Source organism: Bos indicus, chromosome 10 (assembly GCF_029378745.1).
Source record: "Bos indicus isolate NIAB-ARS_2022 breed Sahiwal x Tharparkar chromosome 10, NIAB-ARS_B.indTharparkar_mat_pri_1.0, whole genome shotgun sequence".
Classification (NCBI taxonomy): domain Eukaryota; kingdom Metazoa; phylum Chordata; class Mammalia; order Artiodactyla; family Bovidae; genus Bos; species Bos indicus.
Window position 1 is genome coordinate 102,932,774 of NC_091769.1, and position 23,579 is coordinate 102,956,352.

Below are 23,579 nucleotides of genomic sequence, written 5' to 3' on the forward strand. Positions count from 1 at the left end.
CACTTGTTAAAGAGATTGTCTTTTCTCCATTATATATTCTTGCCTCCTTTGTTGAAGATACGGTGTCCATAGGTGCATGGATTTATCTCTGGGCTTTCTATTTTGTTCCATTGATCTATATTTCTGTCTTTGTGCCAGTACCATACTGTCTTGATGACTGTGGCTTTGTAGTAGAGACTGAAGTCAGGCAGGTTGATTCCTCCAGTTCCATTCTTCTTTCTCAAGACTGCTTTGGCTATTTGTGGTTTTTTGTATTTCCATACAAATTTTGAAATTATTTGTTCTAGTTCTTTGAAAAATACTGTTGGTAGCTTGATAGGGATTGCATTGAATCTATAGATTGCTTTGGGTAGTACACTCATTTTCACTATATTGATTCTTCTGAACAAGGTATATTTCTCCCTCTATGTGTGTCATCTTTGGTTTCTTGCACCAGTGTTTTATAGTTTTCTATATATAGGTCTTTTGTTTCTTTAGGTAGATATATTCCTAAGTATTTTATTCTTTTTGTTGCAATGGTGAATGGAATTGTTTCCTTAATTTCTCTTTCTGTTTTCTCATTGTTAGTGTATAGGAATGCAAGGGATTTCTGTGTGTTGATTTTATATCCTGACTTTACTATATTCATTGATTAGCTCTAGTAATTTTCTGGTGGAGTCTTTCGGGTTTTCTATGTAGAGGATCATGTCATCTGCAAACAGTGAGAGTTTTACTTCTTCTTTTCCAATCTGGATTCCTTTTATTTCTTTCTCTGCTCTGATTGCTGTGGGCAAAACTTCCAAAACTATGTTGAATAGTAGTGATGAGAGTGGGCACCCTTGTCTTTTTCTTAACTTTAGGAGAAATGCTTTCAATTTTTCACCATTGAGGATAATGTTTGCTGTGGGTTTATCATATATAGCTTTTATTATGTTGAGGTATGTTCCTTCTATTCCTGCTTTCTGAGGGGTCTTTTATCATAAATAGATGTTGAATTTTATCAAAGGCTTTCTCTGCATCTATTGAGATAATCATATGGTTTTTATTTTTCAATTTGTTAATGTAGTGTATTACATTGATTGGTTTGTGGATATTGAAGAATCCTTGCATCCCTGGGATAAAGCCCATTTGGTCATGATGTATGATCTTTTTAATATGTTGTTGGATTCTGTTTGCTAGAATTTTGTTAAGGATTTTTGCATCTATGTTCATCAGTGATATTGGCCTGTAGTTTTCTTTTTTGTGTCATCTTTGTCAGGTTTTGGTATTAGGGTGATGGTGGCCTCATAGAATGAGTTTGGCAATTTACCTTCCTCTGGAATTTTCTGGAAGAGTTTGAGTAGGATAGGTGATGGCTCTTTAAATTTTTGGTAGACTTCAGCTGTGAAGCTGTCTGGACCTGGGCTTTTTTTTGTTGGAAGATTTCTGATTACAGTTTCAATTTCCGTGGTTGTGATGAGTCTGTTAAGATTTTCTGTTTATTCCTGGTTCAGTTTTGGAAAGTTGTACTTTTCTAAGAATTTGTCCATTTCTTCCAAGTTGTCCATTTTATTGGCAAATAGTTGCTGATAATAGTCTCTTATGATCCTTTGTATTTCTGTGTTGTCTATTGTGAGCCCTTCATTTTCATTTCTAATTTTGTTGATTTGATTTTTCTCCCTTTTTTTCTTGATGAGTCTGGCTAATGGTTTGTCAATTTTATTTATCTTCTCAAAGAACCAGCTTTTGGCTCTGTTGATTTTTGCTACGGTCCCCTTTGTTTCTTTTCATTTACTTCTGCCCTAATTTTTAAGATTTCTTTCCTTCTACTAACCCTGGGGTTCTTCATTTCTTCCTTTTCTAGTTGCTTTAGGTGTAGAGTTAGGTTATTTATTTGACTTTTTTCTTGTTTCTTGAGGTAAGCCTGTATTGCTCTGAATCTTCCCTTTGCTGCTGCTACTGCTAAGTCACTTCAGTCGTGTCTGACTCTGTGCGACCCCACAGATGGCAGCCCACCAGGCTCCCCCGTCCCTGGCATTCTCCAGGCAAGAACACTGGAGTGGGTTGCCATTTCCTTCTCCAATGAATGAAAGTGAAAAAATAAAGTGAAGTTGCTCAGTCGTGTCCGACTCCTAGTGACCCCATGGACTGCAGCCCACCAGGACCCTCGGTCCATGGGATTTTCCAGGCAAGAGTACTGGAGTGGGTTGCCATTGCCTTCTCCGGAATCTTCCCCTTAGCACTGCTTTTACAGTGTCCCATAGGTTTTGGGTTGTTGTGTTTTCATTTCTATGCATATTTTGATTTATTTTTTGACTTCTTCTATGATTTGTTGGTTATTCAGCAGCGTGTTGTTCAGCCTCCATATGTTGGAATTTTTAATAGTTTTTCTTTTGTAATTGACATCTAATCTTACTGCATTGTTGTCAGAAAAGATGATTGGAATGATTTCATTTTTTTGAATTCACCAAGGCTAGATTTATGGCCTAGGATGTGATCTATCCTGGAGAAGGTTCTGGTATGCTTGAGAAAAAGGTGAAATTCATTGTTTTGGGGTGAAATGTCCTATAGATATCAATTAGGTCTAACTGGTCTATTGTATCATTTAAAGTTTGTGTTTCCTTGTTAATTTTCTGCTTAGTTGATCTATCCATAGGTGTGAGTGGGGTATTAAAGTCTCCCACTATTATTGTGTTATTGTTAATTTCCCCTTTCATACTTGTTAGCATTTGTCTTAGATATTGCGGTGCTCCTATGTTGGGTGCATATATATTTATAATTGTTATATATTCTTCTTGGATTGATCCTTTGATCATTATGCAGTGTTCATCTTTGTCTGTTTTTACAGCCTTTGTTTTAAAGTCTATTTTGTCTGATATGAGTATTGCTACTCCTGTTTTCTTTTGGTCTCTATTTGCATGGAATATCTTTTTCCAGCCCTTTACTTTCAGTCTGTATGTGTCCTTGCTTTGAGGTGGGTCTCTTGTACACAACATATATAGGGGTCTTGTTTTTGTATCCATTCAGCCAGTCTTTGTCTTTTGGTTGGGGCATTCAACCCATTTACATTTAAGGTAATTATTGATAAGTATGATCCCATTGCCATTTACTTTATTGTTTTGGGTTCAAGTTTATACACCTTTTCTGTGTTTCCTGTGTAGAGAAAATCCTTTGGCATTTGTTGGAGAGCTGGTTTGATGCTGCTGAATTCTCTCAGCTTTTGCTTGTCTATAAAGCTTTTGATTTCTTTTTCATATTTGGATGGAATCCTTGCTGGGTACAGTAATATGGGCTTTAGGTTATTTTCTTTCATCACTTTAAGTATGTCTTGCCATTCCCTTCTGGCCTGAAGAGTTTCTATAGAAAAATCAGCTGTTATCCTTATGGGAATCCCCTTGTGTGTTATTTGTTGTTTTTCCCTTGCTGCTTTTAATATTTGTTCTTGTGTTTGATCTTTGTTAATTTGATTAATATGTGTCTTTGGGTGTTTTGCCTTGGATTTATCCTGTTTGGAACTCTCTGGCTTTCTTGGACTTGGGTGATTATTTCCTTCCCCATTTTAGGGAAATTTTCAACTATTATCTCCTCAAGTATTTTCTCATGGTCTTTCTTTTTGTCTTCTTCTTCTGGGACTCCTATGATTCAAATGTTGGGGCATTTAACATTGTCCCAGAGGTCTCTGAGACTGTCCTCATTTCTTTTAATGCTTTTTTCTTTTTTCCTCTCTGTTTCATTTATTTCTACCCTTCTATCTTCTACCTCTTATTTTCACAGCTATTTGTAAGGCCTCCCCAGACAGCCATTTTGCTTTTTTGCATTTCTTTTCCATGGGGATGGTCTTGATCCCTGTCTCCTGTACAATGTCACAAACCTCTGTCCATAGTTCATCAGGCACTCTATCTATCAGATCAAGTCCCTGAAATCTATTTCTCACTTCCACTGTATAATCATAAGGAATTTGATTTAGGTCATACCTGAATGGTCTAGTAGTTTTCCCTATTTTCTTCAATTTAAGTCTGAATTTGGCAATAAGGAGTTCATGATCTGAGCCACAGTCAGCTCCCAGTCTTGTTTCTGCTGACTATATAGAGCTTCTCCATCTTTGGCTGCAAAGAATATAATCAATCTGATTTTGGTGTTGACCATCTGGTGATGTCCATGTGTAGAGTTTTCTCTTGCGTTGTTGGAAGAGGGTGCTTGCTATGACCAGTGCATTTTCTTGGCAGAACGCTATTAGTCTTTGCCCTGCTTCATTCTGTATTCGAAGGCAAAATTTGCCTGGTACCCCAGGTGTTTCTTGACTGCCTACTTTTGCATTCCAGTCCCCTATAATGAAAAGGACATCTTTTTTGGGTGTTAGTTCTAAAAGGTCTTGTAGGTCTTCATAGAACCGTTCAACTTCAGCTTCTTCAGTGTTACTGGTTGCGGCATAAACTTGGATTACTGTGATATTGAATGGTTTGCCTTGGAAATGAAAGAGATCATTCTATCATTTTTGAGATTGCATCCAAGTACTGCATTTTGGACTCTCTTGTTTACCATGATGGCTACTCCATTTCTTCTAAGGGATTCCTGCCCACAGTAGTGGATATAATGGTCATCTGAGTTGAATTTACCCTTTCCAGTCCATTTTAGTTCACTGATTCCTAGAATGTCGAGGTTCACTCTTGCCATCTCCTGTTTGACCACTTCCAATTTGCCTTGATTCATGGACCTAACATTCCAGGTTCCTATGCAATATTGCCCTTCACTGCATCGGACCTTGCTTCTATTACCAGTCACACCCACAACTGGGTATTGTTTTTGCTTTGACTCCATCCCTTCATTCTTTCAGGAGTTATTTCTCCACTGATCTCCAGTAGCATATTGGGCACCTTTGACCTGGGAAGTTCATCTTTCAGTGTCCTATCATTTTGCCTTTTCATACTGTTCATGGGGTTCTCAAGGCAAGAATACTGAAGTGGTTTGCCATTCCCTTCACCAGTAGACCACATTCTGTCAGGAAAAGAAATGCAAAAAAGCAAAATGGCTTCTGGGGAGGCCTTACAAATAGCTGTGAAAACAGGAGAATCAAAAAGCAAAGGAGAAAAGGAAAGATATAAGCATGTGAATGCAGAGTTCCAAAGAATAGCAAGGAGAGATAAGAAAGCCTTCCTCAGCCATCAATGCAAAGAAACAGAGGAAAACAACAGAATGGGAAAGACTAGAGATCTCTTCAACAAAATTAGAGATACCAAGGGAACATTTCATGCAAAGATGGGCTCGATAAAGGACAGAAATGGTATGGACCTAACAGAAGCAGAAGATATTAAGAAGAGATGGCAAGAATACACAGAAGAACTGTACAAAAAAAATCTTCACGACCCAGATAGTCACGATGGTGTGATCACTGACCTAGAGCCAGACATCCTGGAATGTGAAGTCAAGTGGGCCTTAGAAAGCATCACTATGAACAAAGCTAGTGGAGGTGATGGAATTCCAGTTGAGCTATTTCAAATCCTGAAAGATGATGCTGTGAAAGTGCTGCACTCAATATGTCAGCAAATGTGGAAAACTCAGCAGAGGCCACAAGACTGGAAAAAGTCAGTTTTCATTCCAATCCCAAAGAAAGGCAATGCCAAAGAATGCTCAAACTACCGCACAGTTGCACTCATCTCACACGCTAGTAAAGTAATGCTCAAAATTCTCCAAGCCAGGCTTCAGCAATATGTGAACCGTGAACTTCCGGATGTTCAAGCTGGTTTTAGAAAAAGCAGAGGAACCAGAGATCAAGTTGCCAACATCTCCTGGATCATGGAAAAAGCAAGAGAATTCCAGGAAAACATCTATGTCTGCTTTATTGACTATGCCAAAGCCTTTGACTGTGTGGATCACAATAAACTGTGGAAAAGTCTGAAAGAGATGGGAGTACCAGACCACCTGACCTGCCTCTTGAGAAACCTATATGCAGGTCAGGAAGCAACGGTTAGAAGTGGACATGGAACAACAGACTGGTTCGAAATAGGAAAAAGAGTACGTCAAGACTGTATATTGTCACCCTGATTATTTAACTTCTCAGCAGAGTACATCATGAGAAACGCTGGGCTTGGAATAAGCACAAGCTGGAATCAAGATTACCGGGAGAAATATCATTAACCTCAGATATGCAGATGACACCACCCTTAGGGCAGAAAGTGAAGAGGAACTCAAAAGCCTCTAGATTAAAGTGAAAGAGGAGACTGAAAAAGTTGGCTTAAAACTCAATATTCAGAAAACGAAGATCATGGCATCTGGTCCCATCATCACTTCATGGGAAATAGATGGGGAAACAGTGGAAACAGTGTCAGACTTTATTTTTTGGGGCTCCAAAATCAGCGCAGATTGTGATAGTAGCCATGAAATTAAAAGACGCTTACTCCTTGGAAGAAAAGCTATGACCACCCTAGATAGCATATTGAAAAGCAGAGACATTACTTTGCCAACAAGGGTCCATCTAGTCAAGGCTATGGTTTTCCAGTGGTCATGTATGGATGTGAAAGTTGAACTGTGAAGAAAGCTAAGTGCCGAAGAATTGATGCTTTTGAACTGTGGTGTTGGAGAAGACTCTTGAGAGTCCCTTGGACTGCAAGGATATCCAAACCAGTCCATTTAAAGGAGGTCAGTCCTGGGTGTTCATTGGAAGGACTGATGCTAAAGCTGAAACTCCATTACTTTGGACACCTCATGCGCAGAGTGACTCATTGGAAAAGACTCTGATGCTTGGAGGGATTGGGGGCAGTAGGAGAAGGGGACAACAGAGGATGAGATGGTTGGATGGCATCACTGACTCGATGGACATGAGTTTGTGTGAACTCTGGGAGTTGGTGACGGACAGGGAGGCCTGGCATGCTGCAGTTCATGAGGTTGCAGAGTCAGACACGACTGACCGACTGAACTGAACTGATCTTCTACCTCATTTATCCTATCTTCTGCCTCTGTTATTCTACCGTTGCTTCCCTGCAGAGTACTTTTGATCTCATTTATTGAATTATTCATTATATATTGACTCTTTTTTTTTTCTTCTAGGTCCTTGTTAAACCTTTCTTGCATCTTCTCTATCCTTGTCTCCAGGTTATTTATCTGTAACTCCATTTGTTTTCAAGATTTTTGGATCATTTTCACTATAATTAATCAGAATTCTTTATCAGGTAGATTCCCTATCTCTTCCTCTTTTGTTTGGTTTGGTGGGCATTTATCCTGTTCCTTTACCTGCTGGGTATTTCTCTGCCTTTTCATCTTGTGTATATTGCTGTGTTTGTGGGTGGCCTTTCTGTATTCTGGCAGTTTGTGGTTCCTCTTTATTGTGGAGGTTCCTTGCTGTGGGTTGGGCTGGATGGGTGGGTTGTCAAGGTTTCCTGGTCAGGGAAGCTTGTGTTGGTGTTCTGGTGGGTGGAGCTGGATTTCTTCTCTCTGAAGTGCAATTAAGTGTCCAGTAATGAGTTTTGAGATATCAACGGCTTTGGTGTGACTTTGGGCAGCCTGTATATTGAAGCTCAGGGCTATGTTCCTGTGTTGCTGGAGAATTTGAGTGGTATGTCTTGCTCTGGAACTTTTTGGCTCTTGGGTGGTGCTTGGTTTCAGTGTAGGTATGGAGGCATTTGATGAGCTCCTATCGATTAATGTTCCCTGGATTCAGGAGTTCTCTGGTGTTCTCAAGATTTGGACTTAAGCCTCCTGCCTCTGGTTTTCAGTCTTATTCTTACAGTAGCCTCAAGACTTCTCCATCTATACAGCACCAGTGATAAAACATCTAGGTTAATGATGAAAAGTTTCTCCACAGTGAGGGACACCTGGAGAGGTACACAGAGTTACACAGAGAAGAGAAGAGGGAGGAAGGAGATAGAGGTGACCAGGAGGAGAAGAGGGGGAATCAAAAGAGGAGAGAGCGAGCTAGCCAGTAATCACTTCCCTATGTGCTCTCCTGATGTTCAAACTGGTTTTAGAAAAGGCAGAGGAACCAGAGATCAAATTGCCAACATCTGCTGGATCATAGAAAAGGCAAGAGAGTCCCAGAAAAACATCTATTTCTGCTTTATCGACTATGCCAAAGCCTTTGACTGTGTGGATCACAATAAACTGTGGAAAATTCTGAAAGAGATGGGACTACCAGACCACCTGACCTGCCTCTTGAGAAATCTGTATGCAGGTCAGGAAGCAACAGTTAGAACTGGACATGGAACAACAGACTGGTTCCAAGTAGGAAAAGGTGTTTGTCAAGGCTGTATATTGTCACTCTGTTTATTTAACTTATATGCAGAGTACATCATGAGAAACGCTGGACTGGAAGAAACACAAACTGGAATCAAGATTGCTGGGAGAAATATCAATAACCTCAGATATGCAGATGACACCACCCTTAGGGCAGGAAGTGAAGAGGAACTCAAAAGCCTCTTGATGAAAGTGAAAGTGGAGAGTGAAAAAGTTGGCTTAAAGCTCAACATTCAGAAAACGAAGATCATGGCATCCGGTCCCATCACTTCATGGGAAATAGATGGGGAAACAGTGGAAACAGTGTCAGACTTTATTTTTCTGGGCTCCAAAATCACTGCAGATGGTGACTGCAGCCATGAATTAAAAGACGCTTACTCCTTGGAAGGAAAGTTATGACCAACCTAGATAGCATATTCAAAAGCAGAGACATTACTTTGCCAACAAAGGTTCATCTAGTCAAGGCTATGGTTTTTCCTGTGGTCATGTATGGATGTGAGAGTTGGACTGTGAAGGAGGCTGAGCACCAAAGAATTGATGCTTTTGAACTGTGGTGTTGGAGAAGACTCTTGAGAGTCCCTTGGACTGCAAGGAGATCCAATCAGTCCATTCTGAAGGAGATCAGCCCTGGGATTTCTTTGGAAGGAATGATGCTAAAGCTGAAACTCCAGTACTTTGGCCACCTCATGTGAAGAGTTGACTCATTGGAAAAGACTCTGATGCTGGGAGGGATTGGGGGCAGGAGGAGAAGGGGACGACAGAGGATGAGATGGCTGGATGGCATCACGGACTCGATGGACATGAGTCTGAGTGAACTCCGGGAGTTGGTGATGGGACAGGGAAGCCTGGCGTGCTGCAATTCATGGGATCGCAAAGAGTCGGACACGACTGAGCGACTGATCTGATCTGATCTGATCTGATGTGCTCTCCACAGTCTGGACCACTTAGAGATGTTCACGGAGTTACACAAAGAAGAGAAGAGGGAGGAAGGAGACAGGGGTGATCAGGAGGATAAAAGGGGGAATCAACAGGAAAGAGACAGATCCAGCCAGTAATCTGTTCCCTAAGTGTTCTCCACAGCCTGGAACACACAAAGAGATTCACTGAGTTGGGTAGAGAAGAAAAGGGGGAGGGGGGAGATAGAGGCAACCTGGTGGAGAAAAAGGAGTTTAAAGCGGGAGAGAACAGTCAGGCCAGTGATCTCACTCTCACGTAAAAATGGGTACCGAAGATCGTGTTCTTAAAGGTAGAAAGTTGATAACAAATACCAAAAAGCAAAGATTAAAAATCTAGAGTAGAGATTAGATTCTCAAAAATACAGTATTAACAGAAAACAAAACAACAAAGTCACAAAAGTTATGAAATATATATGTGAAGTTTGCTTTAAAAATATGGTCTTTTTTTTTGCAAGGTAATAGGTTATAAAAGTGAAAATTAAAGGAGTAATAGGGGACTTAAAAGAAAAATTTTTAATTTAAAAATTGATAATAAAAATATATCTAGGACTTTCTCTGGAGCTGTTCCAGACAGTGTGGGGTCACTTCATTTTCTGATAGTTCCATGGTCCAGCTTGTACTTCTCAAGGTCTATAGGCCCCTTCCTATGTGGTCAGTGCTAACCTACAGGGTTTTAATCTATTGCACCTGTCACTTCCAAAGCGGTTCCCTCTGTTTATTTTAGCTTCTTCTGTTTGCTGGTCTCCTCAGTGTCTAATTTCTGTCTTGACACAAGGTGGGGCAGTGGTGGTCACTTTTTTTAGGCTCACTTGTTCAGTCGTGCTGTGGGGAGGTAGGAACACTGCAAACAAATATCACTGGCATGTGCTCACAGTGATTCAGTCACGCTGGGTTTGACCCTGCTCACAGCGTGTGTGCTTTCCCAGTCTACACTGCTCAGGCTCTAGGTTGCTCTGCTGGGAACTGTCTGATGCTGGCCCTGGATTGCATGGCACAACCCAGGTCTAAGCTGCTCAGGTTCAGGTTCTCGGGTACTCCACAAAGGTGCAGACTCGGTTGGGCCTGCGTTATGTGCCCGTCCCAGTTCCGAGTGGCTTAAGTGACCAGGTGCTTGGCGAGCACAGTTGCCCCCAGTTGAAGGCTATGACTTATCCCCTCCCCCGTCCCAGCCGCTTGGTTTTCTGGGTGTACAATGGGCGTGCCTTCTCAGGTGTGCCCTGTGTCTCTTCTGGGGAGCTGATCTCTGGCTGTGACCCTCCTGGCGAATGTTGACCATCCAGAATCCCAAGAAGTCTTGGTTAGCAACAAAGTCTGCTTGCAGTTTGGTATGGGATGCCTCTCTGGGGCTGCGATTGCCCCCTTCCGGCTCTGGCTGCCCTCACCTGTCTGTCTCCGGTGGGGGATGGGCCGGTCCACAGCCGGCTAGCTCTGCTCAGTCCTTTGTTCTGTGAGTGGGCCTTTGTTCTGGCGGTGTCTTAGATTAAGGCTTTTATAGTTATCCCGCAGTCTGGGTTACTATCTCAAGCTAGTTCCCTCAGATTGCTCTCGGGGCATTCAGGCCCAGTCCTTGCCCAAAGCAATGCAGCCTGCGCCTCTCTGTGCAGCCCACGCTTGCTAGTGGGGTTGCCAACATCTGGGCTGCTGCTCTGTTGGGAGTTGCTGTAATCTGTGGGTTTTAATTATTTATTTTTCCTCCCGGTTATTTTGACTTCTGAGATTCCAAGGCTCACCACAGACCCGCCGGAGAGAGTGTTTCCTGGTGTTTGGAAACTTTTTTTTTTTTTTTTTAAGTATACATTTATTTATTTTAATTGGAGGTTAATTACTTTACAATATTGTATTGGTTTTGCCATACATCAACATGAATCCGCCACAGGTATACACGTGTTCCCCATCCTGAAGCCCCCTCCCTTCTCCCTCCCCGTACCATCCCTCTGGGTGGGATGATTTGGGAGAATGGCATTGGAACTTCTCTCTTTTTTAAGACTCCCTTCCCGGGAGGGATCTCCTTCCCTACCTCTTTTGTCTCTCTTTTTATCTTTTGTCCTACCTCCTTTTGAAGACAATGGGCTGCCTTTCTGGGTGCCTGATGTCCTCTGCCAGCATTCAGAAGTTGTTTTGTGGAATTTACTCAGCATTCAAATGTTCTTTCGATGAATTTGTGGGAGAGAAAGTGGGCTCCCTGTCCTATTCCTCCACCATCTTAGGACCGCCTCCAGGAAATAGAGATTAAAAAGTAACTCCCAGTGATTCACTTGACTAGAGAAGATAACAGATGTGTTTTTTTTTTTTTTTCCTTCAAGAAATGGTTGTCCTGCAAAATGCAGAACCATAAGGAAAAGATTGATAATATGACTACCAAAACTATTTTAAACTTGTACCTGGAAATAGAAATATAAACCAAGTTAAAAGAAGAATATATACTTGAAAAAACATTTGACAAAAGCTGTTTTCCTTAATATACAAAGAGAGCTTACAAATCTGGGGGAAATATGTCTAATATTTTCCAGTAACAACAAAATAACAACAAAAATAAAGGTAGATGTCTTTCTTTGTGGAACCACCAGAGCGTGTAATATTGAACACTGAATGGTGAATTAGTTATTGAACACGTGCCAAATGAAAGACATTTATGAGCTAAGCCATTCACAGTATTTCATTTGATTCTCACAACTCTATAAGATAGATAAATAGTATTAGCCTTGTTTTACAATTGAGGAAACAGGTTCAGAGAGTTAAATAATTCGCCCGGTATTATGTAAGTAGTGAAGGTAATTTGAAACCAATTCTAGAGTCCAAACTCTTAATCATTGTGCTGTTTTTCTTTCCCAGTATGTTCCCAAATCTTCTGAAAATGGCATGAATTTTTGCTTATTTTTCTTGTTCTTGTTTTATAATAAATGTAATGCATCTAGTTTGACAAAATGGAAAATACTAACAACAACAACAACAAGAATAAAGAAAATTTAAATTGTAAGCAAACCCACCACTCAGATAACCACCATCAACATTAGTACATTTCTTGCTAGTTTTATACAGATACACACATTAAATGGGCTTACCAGGTGGCACTAGTGGTAAAGAATCCACCTGGCAATGCAGGAGATGTAAGAGACATGGGTTCCATCCCTAGGTCAGGAAGATCCCCTGGAGGAGGGCATGGCAACCCACTCTAGTATTCTTGCCTGGAGAATCTCATGGACAGAGGAGGCTGGTGGTTGAGAAACCAGACACATGAGCATAGACGTCCATAGGATTGCAAAGAGTTGGACATGACTGAAGCGAGTTCCATGTACACATTAAGTAGAGTTGAGGTCGGACAGCAGAGAGTCTGTCTCTTGATTTTCTGTTTATTATTGTATGGGCAGTTCCCCATTTTGAAAAACCTTATTTGATATTATGTCTGTAATGGCTGTATTGGCATTTAATCTTATTGTCTGTTTAACCACCTCCCTTTAAATTAAAAAAAATTTATAGTTTGCTATTCTCATAGCACCTTCATAAATATCTTTTTAAAAATAAATCTTTCTCCACTTTTTAGATAATTTTCTTTTTGTTTTTTTTGGCTGCACCATGTTGCTTCCAGGATCTTCGTTTCTTGACCAGCTACTTGGCAGTGAAAGTACAGAGTCCTAACCACTGGACAGCCATGAAATTCCCTAGATAATTTTCTTAATGTAAATTCTCAGATGTGGATTTTATGATATTAATGAAACATGAATGTTTTTAAAGGCCATGATGCCTATTGTTAGTTGCTTCCCATAAAAGTAAAAATTTAAAAATCCCACCAGTGTTTGTCTCACTGCATCCTCATCAGTATATTAATAAGTCTTGTGCTAACTTAATAGATGAAAAATAGGTTCTTGGTTTAATTTGCATTTTTTATTAGATTACTAGTAGGTTTGAATCTTTTTTATTAGCATTTTACATGTCCTTTTCTATGACTTATTTTTACCCTTTCCTCATTTTCTACTGGGAGTCTTACTGTTTTTCTTATCAACTTGTCTGATACCTTTATATAATAGCTATATTATACTTTTTGTCACATTGCCACATATCCAGTTTGTCACATTGTTTCCTCAGATGTTTATCTGTCTTATATTTTTTGGAGACATAAGTTTTGAATTTTTACATTGTTAAACTAATCACTTTTCTTTTTCTTTTACTGCTTTTATGTCCAGAAAAGTCCTTTCCCATTTAGATATCAAATAGGTTTTTTATTCTGCAGATATTCATTTTGTATATGGTATATGTTAACAGTTGAAGATCAAAATTTATTTCTGTCTTACAAATAAGTTTCCACCAGTTATTTTAAAGTCATAAACACCTCTGTTTATTGAACACAAACTTGGTGAGCAATGGTGCCAATAGTTTTTATCCATACCTCAAATAACTGTCACAGAAAATGTAAAATTCACTGCTCTTTCCCCATTTTTAGACTTCTACCAGTTTTTTAGAATAAATCTATCTCCAGCTGATGTGTGATTTTCTTTGTCGTATGTTGTTTTTAATATGTCTGGAGATCTGTTTTTAGGCTATGCTCTATTTCATAAATCTGTGGATTTGTTTTGATATTCTTCTAAGTTATATAACTTAAATACAATATTCTTTTAAGTTATTTAACTTTATGTATTTTAATGCCTGACAAGGCATGTAAATACTAAACTCATTGCTGTCCTTTTAAAAATCTTTTCCTTAGTTCTTCATGCCTACTTATTATTTTCTATTGTCAAATTTTATTTTTAATAGATAATATATTCATATGGTTCAAAATTCAAGATACACAAAAGGGGAAACTATGAAATATACTCTTACCTCTGATGCAGGGTAGCTCCTCTCGGCCACTGCCCCTGCCCTTGGGCACGGGGTAGCTTGTCTCGGCCACTGCCTCTGCCAACCTAGATAGCATATTAAAAAGCAGAGACATTACTTTGCCAACAAAGGTCCGTCTAGTCAAGGCTATGGTTTTTCCAGTGGTCATGTATGGATGTGAGAGTTGGACTATAAAGAAAGCTGAGTGCAGAAGAATTGATGCTTTTTAACTGTGGAGAAGTTCACAGTTGATGCTTTTGTTGGAGAAGACTCTTGAGAGTCCCTTGGACTGCAAGGAGATCCAACCAGTCCATCCTAAAGGAGATCAGTCCTGGGTGTTCATTGGAAGGACTGATGTTGAAGCTGAAACTCCAATACTTAGGCCACCTGATGCGAAAAGCTGACTCATTTGAAAAGATCTTGATGCTGGGAAAGATTGAGGGCAGGAGGAGAAGGGGACAACAGAGGATGAGATGGTTGGTTGGTGTCACCGACTCAATGGATGTGGGTTTGGGTAGACTCCAGGAGTTGGTGATGGACAGGGAGGCCTGGTGTGCTGCGGTTCATGGGGTCGCAAAGAGTTGGACATGACTGAGCAACTGAACTGAACTGAACTGATGAAATATAGTGGCTTCTAGATAGCCCGTTTCCCTCCCAGAGCAACCAGTATTATCAGGTTCTTGTATATGTGTATACTGGCAAATTCAAGTAAATATTCTTCCTTTTCTTCATAGATAGTAATATTCTATAAACGTTGTTCAGCACCTTTCCTCTTTTCGCTTAATAATTTACCTTTTAGATCATTCCATGTTAACTACATAAAGAATGCTTTCATTTTTATGCTATGTAGTATTTTATTATATGGATTTATCATAATTTATTTAACTTTTCCTCTTTTACTGGACTTTAGGTAATTTCTCATTTGCTGTTAAAATCAGTGCTTCAGTGATTGATCAAGTAATGTCATTTTGTATGTGTGCAAGTGTCTGTAGAGTAATTCTTAGAAGGGGGATTGCTGAGTCAGGAGTGTATACATTTTGTATCCTTGATAGGCCTTGTCAAATTGCCCTCTAAGAGGTTAAACCAACTTACATTCCAATTGATTTTGTATTTACATGGCTAGGGTAACCAGACATCCAGATTTGCTTGGGACGGTCTTGGTTTTAGCACTGAAAAGCCCATGTCTGAGAAATCCCTCAATCCAGGGTAAACTGGGATAGTCACCATTCTTCTATACTTTCTCTGACACAGTGTGATAACATATTTCTACCTTCACATTAGCCTTTTGCTAATATATGTTACCCCTTCCCTCTTCTTTACCTCAGCAGATTCTGGCTTTTCTTTATTTTCCTCTACAGTGCCTGGTAGACCCATGCTACTTTGGAAATATAGACCTTGTTAAGACTTATCCTGTAGTGTGGCATTCCAGATGTGCTATGGGTAAAATAAGGTGAAGACTGTTTGCCAAAGAAATACATAATTTATATAAAAAATAAATTTCATAAATAAAAAATGGGTTTTGCTTGCAGAAATTTTGTACTATATGTATTCATTCTTTTTTTAAAAGAAATTATTTTTGTCTGCACTGGGTCTTTGCTGCTGTGCACAGGCTTTCTCTAGTTGCAGCGAGTGGACTTCTCATTGCAGTGGCTTCTCTTGTTGTGGGGCATGGGCTTGGCATGAGGGCTCAGTATTTTCAGCACAAGGGGCTTAGTTGCCCCATGGCATGTGAAATCTTCCCAGACCAGGGATCGAACCCGTGTCCCCTGCTTTGGCAGGTGGATTCCTAACCACTGGACAAAGTCCTGTATTCATTCTTTCTTACTAATATTTTCTTTAACGGCTCCTTGCGTTTTGTGTCATTTTTAAAGAAAGCCTTCTATGAGATTATTATTATTTTGCTATGGTTTTTCTTAATGATATTTTTAAATTGAAATCTTTGACACATTTCAAATATATCTTGGTGTAAGATGTGAGGTATGGATCTCACCTTCTTTTTTTTCTTCAGATAATTACTTACTTTTGTCTGTTGGTTTGAATGAATAATTTATCTCCCCCCTGCCACTGTATTGAAATGCCACCTTTATCCTAGGTTAAATCCCTTTAAGTATTTGGGTCTATTTCTGGACTTTATTATTAATATATTCTATTACATTCATCTGTCGTACAACAGTACCACTGTTTTAATTATTTATAATATTATTTAATATCTAGAGCTAGTTCCTCCTCCTTACTCTTTTCCAAATTTTCTTAGTTAACTATTCTTCCTGGTTTATTTTTCCATCTGAATTTTGATAGAATTTGAACCAGCCTGTTCATACTAAAAATTCCTGTTGTTATTTTTAGTAACATTACAAAAATTATAGGTTAATTTAGGGAAACTTTGACGCTGAACCTTCCTATCTGATAAAATGGTATATTTTTCCTCACTTGTTCAAGTTTTCTTTTGTGGACCTTAAAATTTTTTTTTCAGGGGACTTCCCTGGTGGTCTAGTGACTAAAAATCCGTGCTCCCAATGCAGGGGGCCCTAGTTAGATCCCTGGTCAGGGAGCTAGATCCTACATGCTGCAACTAAAGATCCCACATGCTGCAACTAAGATCTGGTGTAGCCAAATAACTATATAAATATTAATTTTTTTCATATTTTCTTCATATAAATCTTATATTTCTTTTAAGATTATTCCTAGGTATTTTTTCATGTTATTATAAATTTAATCTTACCTCCTGTTAGATCTTCTAACGTGATTGTTCCTGTGAATTTTAGAATTATTTCTTCTTGAGCACTAAAATCCCTTTGAAAATAATTGATAATTTTCAGTATTCCTATCCAAGACAATGCCTTTTTTGTTTTTATTTTTTGATATCTCAGTAAGGTTTCCTAATTTTTCTACACATAGAATCAGAAACTGCTTATTATGTTATTCCTAGATTTTTATGAACTTTGTTGCTATAGTGGATTGGATCATTTTTTCCATTTTATTTTCATTAGTCATCGCTGATACATAGAAAATTTATTTATTTTTGAGTATTTGTCTTACATTTACCCAATTGGAATCTTTAAGACCCTAAAAATATTTCAGTTTTTCCTCTTGGCTTTTCAGGGTACACATTTATATCATTTGTTAATAATGAAAGTATTTTTTCTTCCTTTTCTCTATATAGCTCTTCTATTTTAGTAGCTATCTCTTCCATTTCTTGCTTTTCCCTCCCATATCTCTTTCTGCTTGGCCAGAAATTTTAGAGCCATGGTAAATAATAACAATGATAATGGGTATCCTTGTTTAGTCCCTGACTTTTCTGGGAACATTGTTTTGCTTTATTTGTGGGACTCTTCCTAAATGAGCTATGGTTTCTCTATTTTCATTTCTTTTCTTTTAATTTATTGGCCATGCCTCATGGCATGCACGATCTTAGTTGCCCAACCAGAAATCAAATCCATGACCCCTGCAGTGGAAGCACAGAGTCCTAACCATTGGACCGCCAGGGAAGTCTCCAAGCTATAGTTTCTTTTAGATGGACTTTTAAACAAATTGAAAATAAAGTCTTTGTTATAACTCAATATAATTTTAGATATTTTTTAGGAAAATAAATTTAAGGATGACCTCAATGTTTTATTATTGAAGTTTTTATTCTCATACAGTTGTATTATCTATGGATTATATATAGTCTAAATATAGTAAACATTGCTATTGGGAGTTAGAAAACAAGATAGTTCAGTTGAAAACTGCTTAGCTCTGTAAAAATTAGAATATAATTAATTATACTATATAACCACACTCAGAATAATTTAACTTTTTCTCTTTTTAACTCAGAGTCACTTAGTTTACCTCATGTTTTTTCCCAGACATCATTTTTTGCTTAAAATGTGCAAATACTAATTAATAGAGTTCCAGTTATTTGAACACAATAGAAGTAAATGTTACGATTATTTAAAATGGAGCCTTTTCTTTTAGAGTATTTAAAATTATATGTGTATTTATGTTTTTTATCTAATTATAAGGTATTATTGAATTATTATGCTTTAAAGACTATTGGGGAAAAGACCAGGTCTCTATTACTCAATAAATACTTGTTTTGTGAAGCAGTCAAGAAAACCAAAAATATCTGTTCAGTTCAGTTCAGTCAGTCAGTCATGTCTGACTCTTTGCGACCCCATGAATCACAGCATGCCAGGCCTCTCTGTCCATCACCAGCTCCCAGAGTTTACTCAAACTCTTGTCCATTGAGTCAGTGATGCCATCCAACCATCTCATCCTCTGTTGTCCCCTTCTCCTCCCTCCTTCAGTCTTTCCCAGCATCAGGGTTTTTTTTTTTTTCACATCAGTCAGTTCTTTGCATCAGGTGGCCAGAGTATTGGAGTTTCAGCTTCAGCATCAGTCCTTCCAGTGAACATTCAGGATTTATTTCCTTTAGGATGGACTGATTGGATCTCCTTGTTGTCCAAGGGACTCAAAAGAATGTTGTCCAACACCACAGTTCAAAGGTATCAATTCTTTGGTGCTCAGCTTTCTTTACAGTCCAACTCTCACATCCATACATGACTACTGGATAAACCATAGCTTTGACTAGCTGGACCTTTGCTGGCAAAGTAATGTCTCTGCTTTTTAATATGCTGTCTGGGTTTGTCATAACTTCCAAGGAGCAAGCATCTTTTAATTTTATGGCTGCAGTCACCATCTGCAGTGATTTTGAAGCCCCCCAAAATATAGTCTGTCACTGTTTCCACTGTTTCCCCGTCTGTTTGGAAGCACAAAAGAAGTTCATAGTTAATGTTTCACCTAATAAGACTGAAGTCTTATCACAGAGCAATACATTGCTATACATATTGCCTGGAATAATTTCTAATTTGTATAACAAGTCCAAAAAACAAATATAAATATGACTTTCTATATGTTTCATTTTATAGCACAGAAAAGCATTTTATAAGGACTCCAGTTGTAGAAAAGCAGATGTACTTTCCTCTTCAGCACTATCCAGTGAACAACATGGTAACAGGTAATTTAAAATATAATTTAGAGTCAACTCAAGTAGGAAAGAAACAAGGGAATATCTTGTACAAAGTCTGACTTCCCTGTCATACACACTAATAGGAGAACCTCATCACACATTAAGTAAATTAATCTGCAGAACTGACCCAAAATAGGCCCTGTATTTCCTGTGTTAAAATGCTGGTCTATTGGTAAGGTGGAAACACATCTGTGTTTACATAAGACAGTTCCAGTTTATGCCTGTTGTCCTGGCATCAACTTTTGCTCTTAAGTGTCCCAATTTGGAAAATTAATTGTATAAAATGTTAGTGTTAGTTGCTCAGTCATGCCCAACTCTTTGCGGCCCCCTGGACTGTAGGCCCCCAGTTTCCTTTGTCCATGGAATTCTCCAGTCAAGAATACTGGAGTGGGTAGCCATTCCTTTCTCCAGGGGATCTTCCCGACTCATGGATCAGGTCTCCTGCATAGTAGGCAGATTCTTACCATCTGAGCCACCAGGGAAGCCATATTAATTGCTTGAACAATCCTAATTATATAGTTTCCTTTGAGAATCTGATGAAACATAGGTCCCTTCCCCTAAGCATACATACATACAAACATAACACATAAACATTACATATAATTTAAAGAGGCTCACATGTGCCCAGAAGCCCTTTCATGGGTCACCCAGATGTTGAAAGACTTCATATTTATAGGTTTTCTAGTGCCCAGCATAAAAAGAAGACAGTTAATTGAGGCTGACATTGAGAGGGTACAAACAAAAGAGCTAGTTGAAAAGTGGCCTTTGAAATTTGAATAGTGTTAAGTGAGGCAAAGTAGGAAATATTATTTGGATAATTTGATGTGGGTAGTATTTAGTAGGGTCATTGTTAATTTTAAAAATAGAGGATTTAAAAAATTTGTTTTTAAAACACTACAATTAAAATGTGTGGACTTTTGGATGTTTCATTATAAAATCATTTGTATATTTATCATTTTATCTTTTTTAGCAGTGTCATAATTACCTCTTGCAACTAGTTTACAAATTCCTAATGTCTTCTATCATATTACTATTCATCTAACTAAGTTTATCTATCCAATTGTTTATTAGTTTTTTCCTTCTATTCATTTGAGTAATATAAATGGCCTTCAGAAAAGCAATTAAGAACTTTGAATGTATAGTTTGGGGCTGAGTGTTGGAGATATCAAAGAAAACTTCTATTCCAACTATGATAGTAGAAAAGTCAGTTCTGGAACTCTTAGGAGCATTTTTTTTTTTTTTTTAACAGATTCAACAGGTTTTATTGCTTCATATGGTACATTCTTTTTTTTTTAATATAAATTTATTTATTTTAATTGGAGGTTAATTACTTTACAATATTGTATTGGTTTTGCCGTACATCAACATGAATTCACCACAGGTATACACGTGTTCCCCATCCTGAACCCCCCTCTTTCCTCCTTCCCCATACAATCCCTCTGGGTCATCCCAGTGCACCACCCCCAAGCATCCAGTATCATGCATCAAACCTGGACTGGCGATTCGTTTCATATATGATATTAAAAATGTTTCAATGCCATTCTCCCTAATCATCCCATCCTCGCCCTCTCCCACAGAGTCCAAAAGACTATTGTATACATCTGTGTCTCTTTTGCTGTCTCGCTTACAGGGTTATCATTACCATCTTTCTAAATTCCATATATATGTGTTAGTATACTGTATTGGTGTTTTTCTTTCTGGCTTACTTCACTCTGTATAATAGGCTCCAGTTTTATCCACCTCATTAGAACTGATTCAAATGTATTCTTTTTAATGGCTGAGTAATACTCCATTGTGTATATGTACCACAGCTTTCTTATCCATTCATCTGCTGATGGACATCTAGGTTGCTTCCATGTCCTGGCTATTATAAACAGTGCTGCGATGAACATTGGGGTACATGTGTCTCTTTAAATTCTGGTTTCCTCAGTGTATATGCCCACAGTGGGATTTCTGGGTCATAAGGCAGTTCTATTTCCAGTTTTTTAAGGAATCTCCACACTGTTCTCCATAGTGGCTGCACTAGTTTGCATTCCCACCAACAGTGTAAGAGGGTTCCCTTTTCTCCACACCCTCTCCAGAATTTATTGCTTGTAGACTTTTGGATCACAGCCATTGTGACTGGCGTGAAATGGTACCTCATTGTGGTTTTGATTTGCATTTCTCTGATAATGAGTGATGTTGAGCATCTTTTCATGTGTTTGTTAGCCATCTGTAATATATGTCTTCTTTGGAGAAATGTCTATTTAGTTCTCTGGCCCATTTTTTGATTGGGTCGTTTATTTTTCTGGAATTGAGCTGCAGGAGTTGCTTGTATATTTTTGAGATTAGTTGTTTGTCAGTTGCTTCATTTGCTATTATTTTCTCCCATTCTGAAGACTGTCTTTTCACCTTGCTTATAGTTTCCTTTGTTGTGCAGAAGCTTTTAAGTTTAATTAGATCCCATTTGTTTATTTTTGCTTTTATTTCCAATATTCTGGGAGGTGGGTCATAGAGGATCCTGCTGTGATTTACGTCAGAGAGTGTTTTGCCTATGTTCTCCTCTAGGGTTTTTATAGTTTCTGGTCTTACGTTTAGATCTTTAATCCATTTTGAGTTTATTTTTGTGTATGGTGTTAGAAAGTGTTCTAGTTTCATTCTTTTACAAGTTGTTGACCAGTTTTCCCAGCACCACTTGTTAAAGAGATTGTCTTTAATCCATTGTATATTCTTGCCTCCTTTGTCAAAGATAAGGTGTCCATAGGAGCAATTGTTGACTGCAAAGGACAGTGAACTAAGAAGAAGTACAGTTGCCCTTTGGATAGCAAGCGTTTGAACTTCCAGGGTCCACGTATATGAGGGTTTTTAAAATAAATGCTACAGTTCTACATAATCTGCAGCTGGTTGAGTTTGCAGATGTAGAACCACAGATAAAGAGGAACATTGGATCTCCAGGGCCATACATTGTAAGTGGATATTTGACTGCTGGAAGAGTTGGCACCCTTAACCCCCCCATTATTTGGAAGGTCAACTGTACTTAAGTACTACGATTGGGAGTAGCTGATTGCTGCCTAGATTTTTCCCTAGATCTAAATATTCAGATAAGATGTAGGTACCTTAAACCATGGATGGTTATGGTATAGTATTGGTATTGATTTTGCTTCAGGCAGCTCCATCACCACTAAATGTCTTTTGCTCATTTGGATTTACTGACTGCTTGATAACATAAAGACCAATAATATTAAAATCAGCCATGCAATAAAGACAAACGCTTAGATTTGGACAAGTAACAGTGCTGTTCTATATCTCATTGCCATCTTACTGTTTAAAAAGACATGGAAGTGTTATATAAAACAAACTAAAAAAGAACTATAGGGATGTCTCTGGTGGACCAGTGGTTAAGACTCAGGGCTTCCAATACAAGGGGCCTGGGTTTGATCCCTGGCTTCCCAGGTGGCACTAGTGATAAAGAACCCACCTGCCAGTGCAGGAGATGTAAGAGACATGGGTTTGATCCCTCAGTCAGGAAGATCTCCTGGAGGAGGAAATGGCACCCCACTCTAGCACTCTTGCCTAGAGAATCCCATGGACAGAGGAGCCTGGAAGTTACAGTCCATAGGGTCACAAAGAGTCCGATGCAATTTAGCACACAGGCAGAGAGCTAGATCCCATGCGCCACCACTAAGATCCAGTGCAGCCAAATAAAATTATTAAAAACTGTAGAAATAATCCTTAGTCATCTTTAAAGTATAATTTTAACCTGTGATAAGCTGGTATTGATTTTATTGGTAGAACTAAAGTAAAATCTTCTAATTTTTTAATTTGTGAAGTTGAATAATTATTTTTTTCTTTCTAATACTGCATTAAATTTAAAAATAGTACTTTCTTGGAAGAAAGCTTTATTTAAAAAATAATTGTTTTTAATTTTGACATAAAGTGACAGTCTTTCCTTTTTTATCATGCCCATTTACCTGTACAGGAAGAAATAACTTCCTGTTGAGAAAATCAGCATGTGTTAATTGAAAATGTAGGGAAGTGGTAATCTGATTGAAAATGTAAGGCTGCAGTATTCTAATTTAGCAGTTTTATCAACATTTGTGAGTATAACTTTACTGTCTCTTCCTCAAAATGGGTTGAGTTCAACTCAGTGAATGTTAAATCTCTTAAAATAAATCTAATTATATGTCTGGTTTTAGAAAATACAAGTTGGAGCTATACCCTAGAACAGGGTTTCTCAGTCCTGGAACTGTCATATATGGCATTTTCAGTTCAGTTCAGTCACTCAGTCGTGTCCGACTCTTTGCAACCCCATGGACTGCAGCACGCCAGGCTTCCTTGTCCATCACCAAGTCCTGGGGCCTACTCAAACTTGTGTCCATTGAGTCGGTGATGCCATCCAACCATCTCATCCTCTGTCATCCCCTTCTCCTCCTGCCTTCAATCTTTCCCAGCATCAGGGTCTTTTCAAATCAGTCAGTTCTTTGCATCATGTGGCCAAAATATTGGAGTTTCAGCTTTAGCATCAGTCTTTCCAGTGAATATTCATGATTGATTTCCTTTAGGATGGACTGGTTGGATCTTCTTGCTGTCCAAGGGACTCTCAAGAGTCTTCTCTAACACCACAGTTCAAAAGCATCAGT

The 23,579-nt window shown here is 38.6% G+C and overlaps 1 protein-coding gene across 1 annotated transcript in view; it reads left to right on the top strand.

Annotated features, from left to right (window-relative positions):
• The window catches only part of TERB2 (telomere repeat binding bouquet formation protein 2), a 44,242-nt gene that overhangs the window by 13,045 nt on the left and 7,618 nt on the right, over positions 1 to 23,579 (top strand). Inside the window, exon 6 of the mRNA XM_070798043.1 lies at positions 18,860 to 18,948. Within this exon, the coding sequence (XP_070654144.1) occupies positions 18,860 to 18,948 (89 nt within the window). The remainder of the gene's footprint in view (positions 1 to 18,859; positions 18,949 to 23,579) is intronic.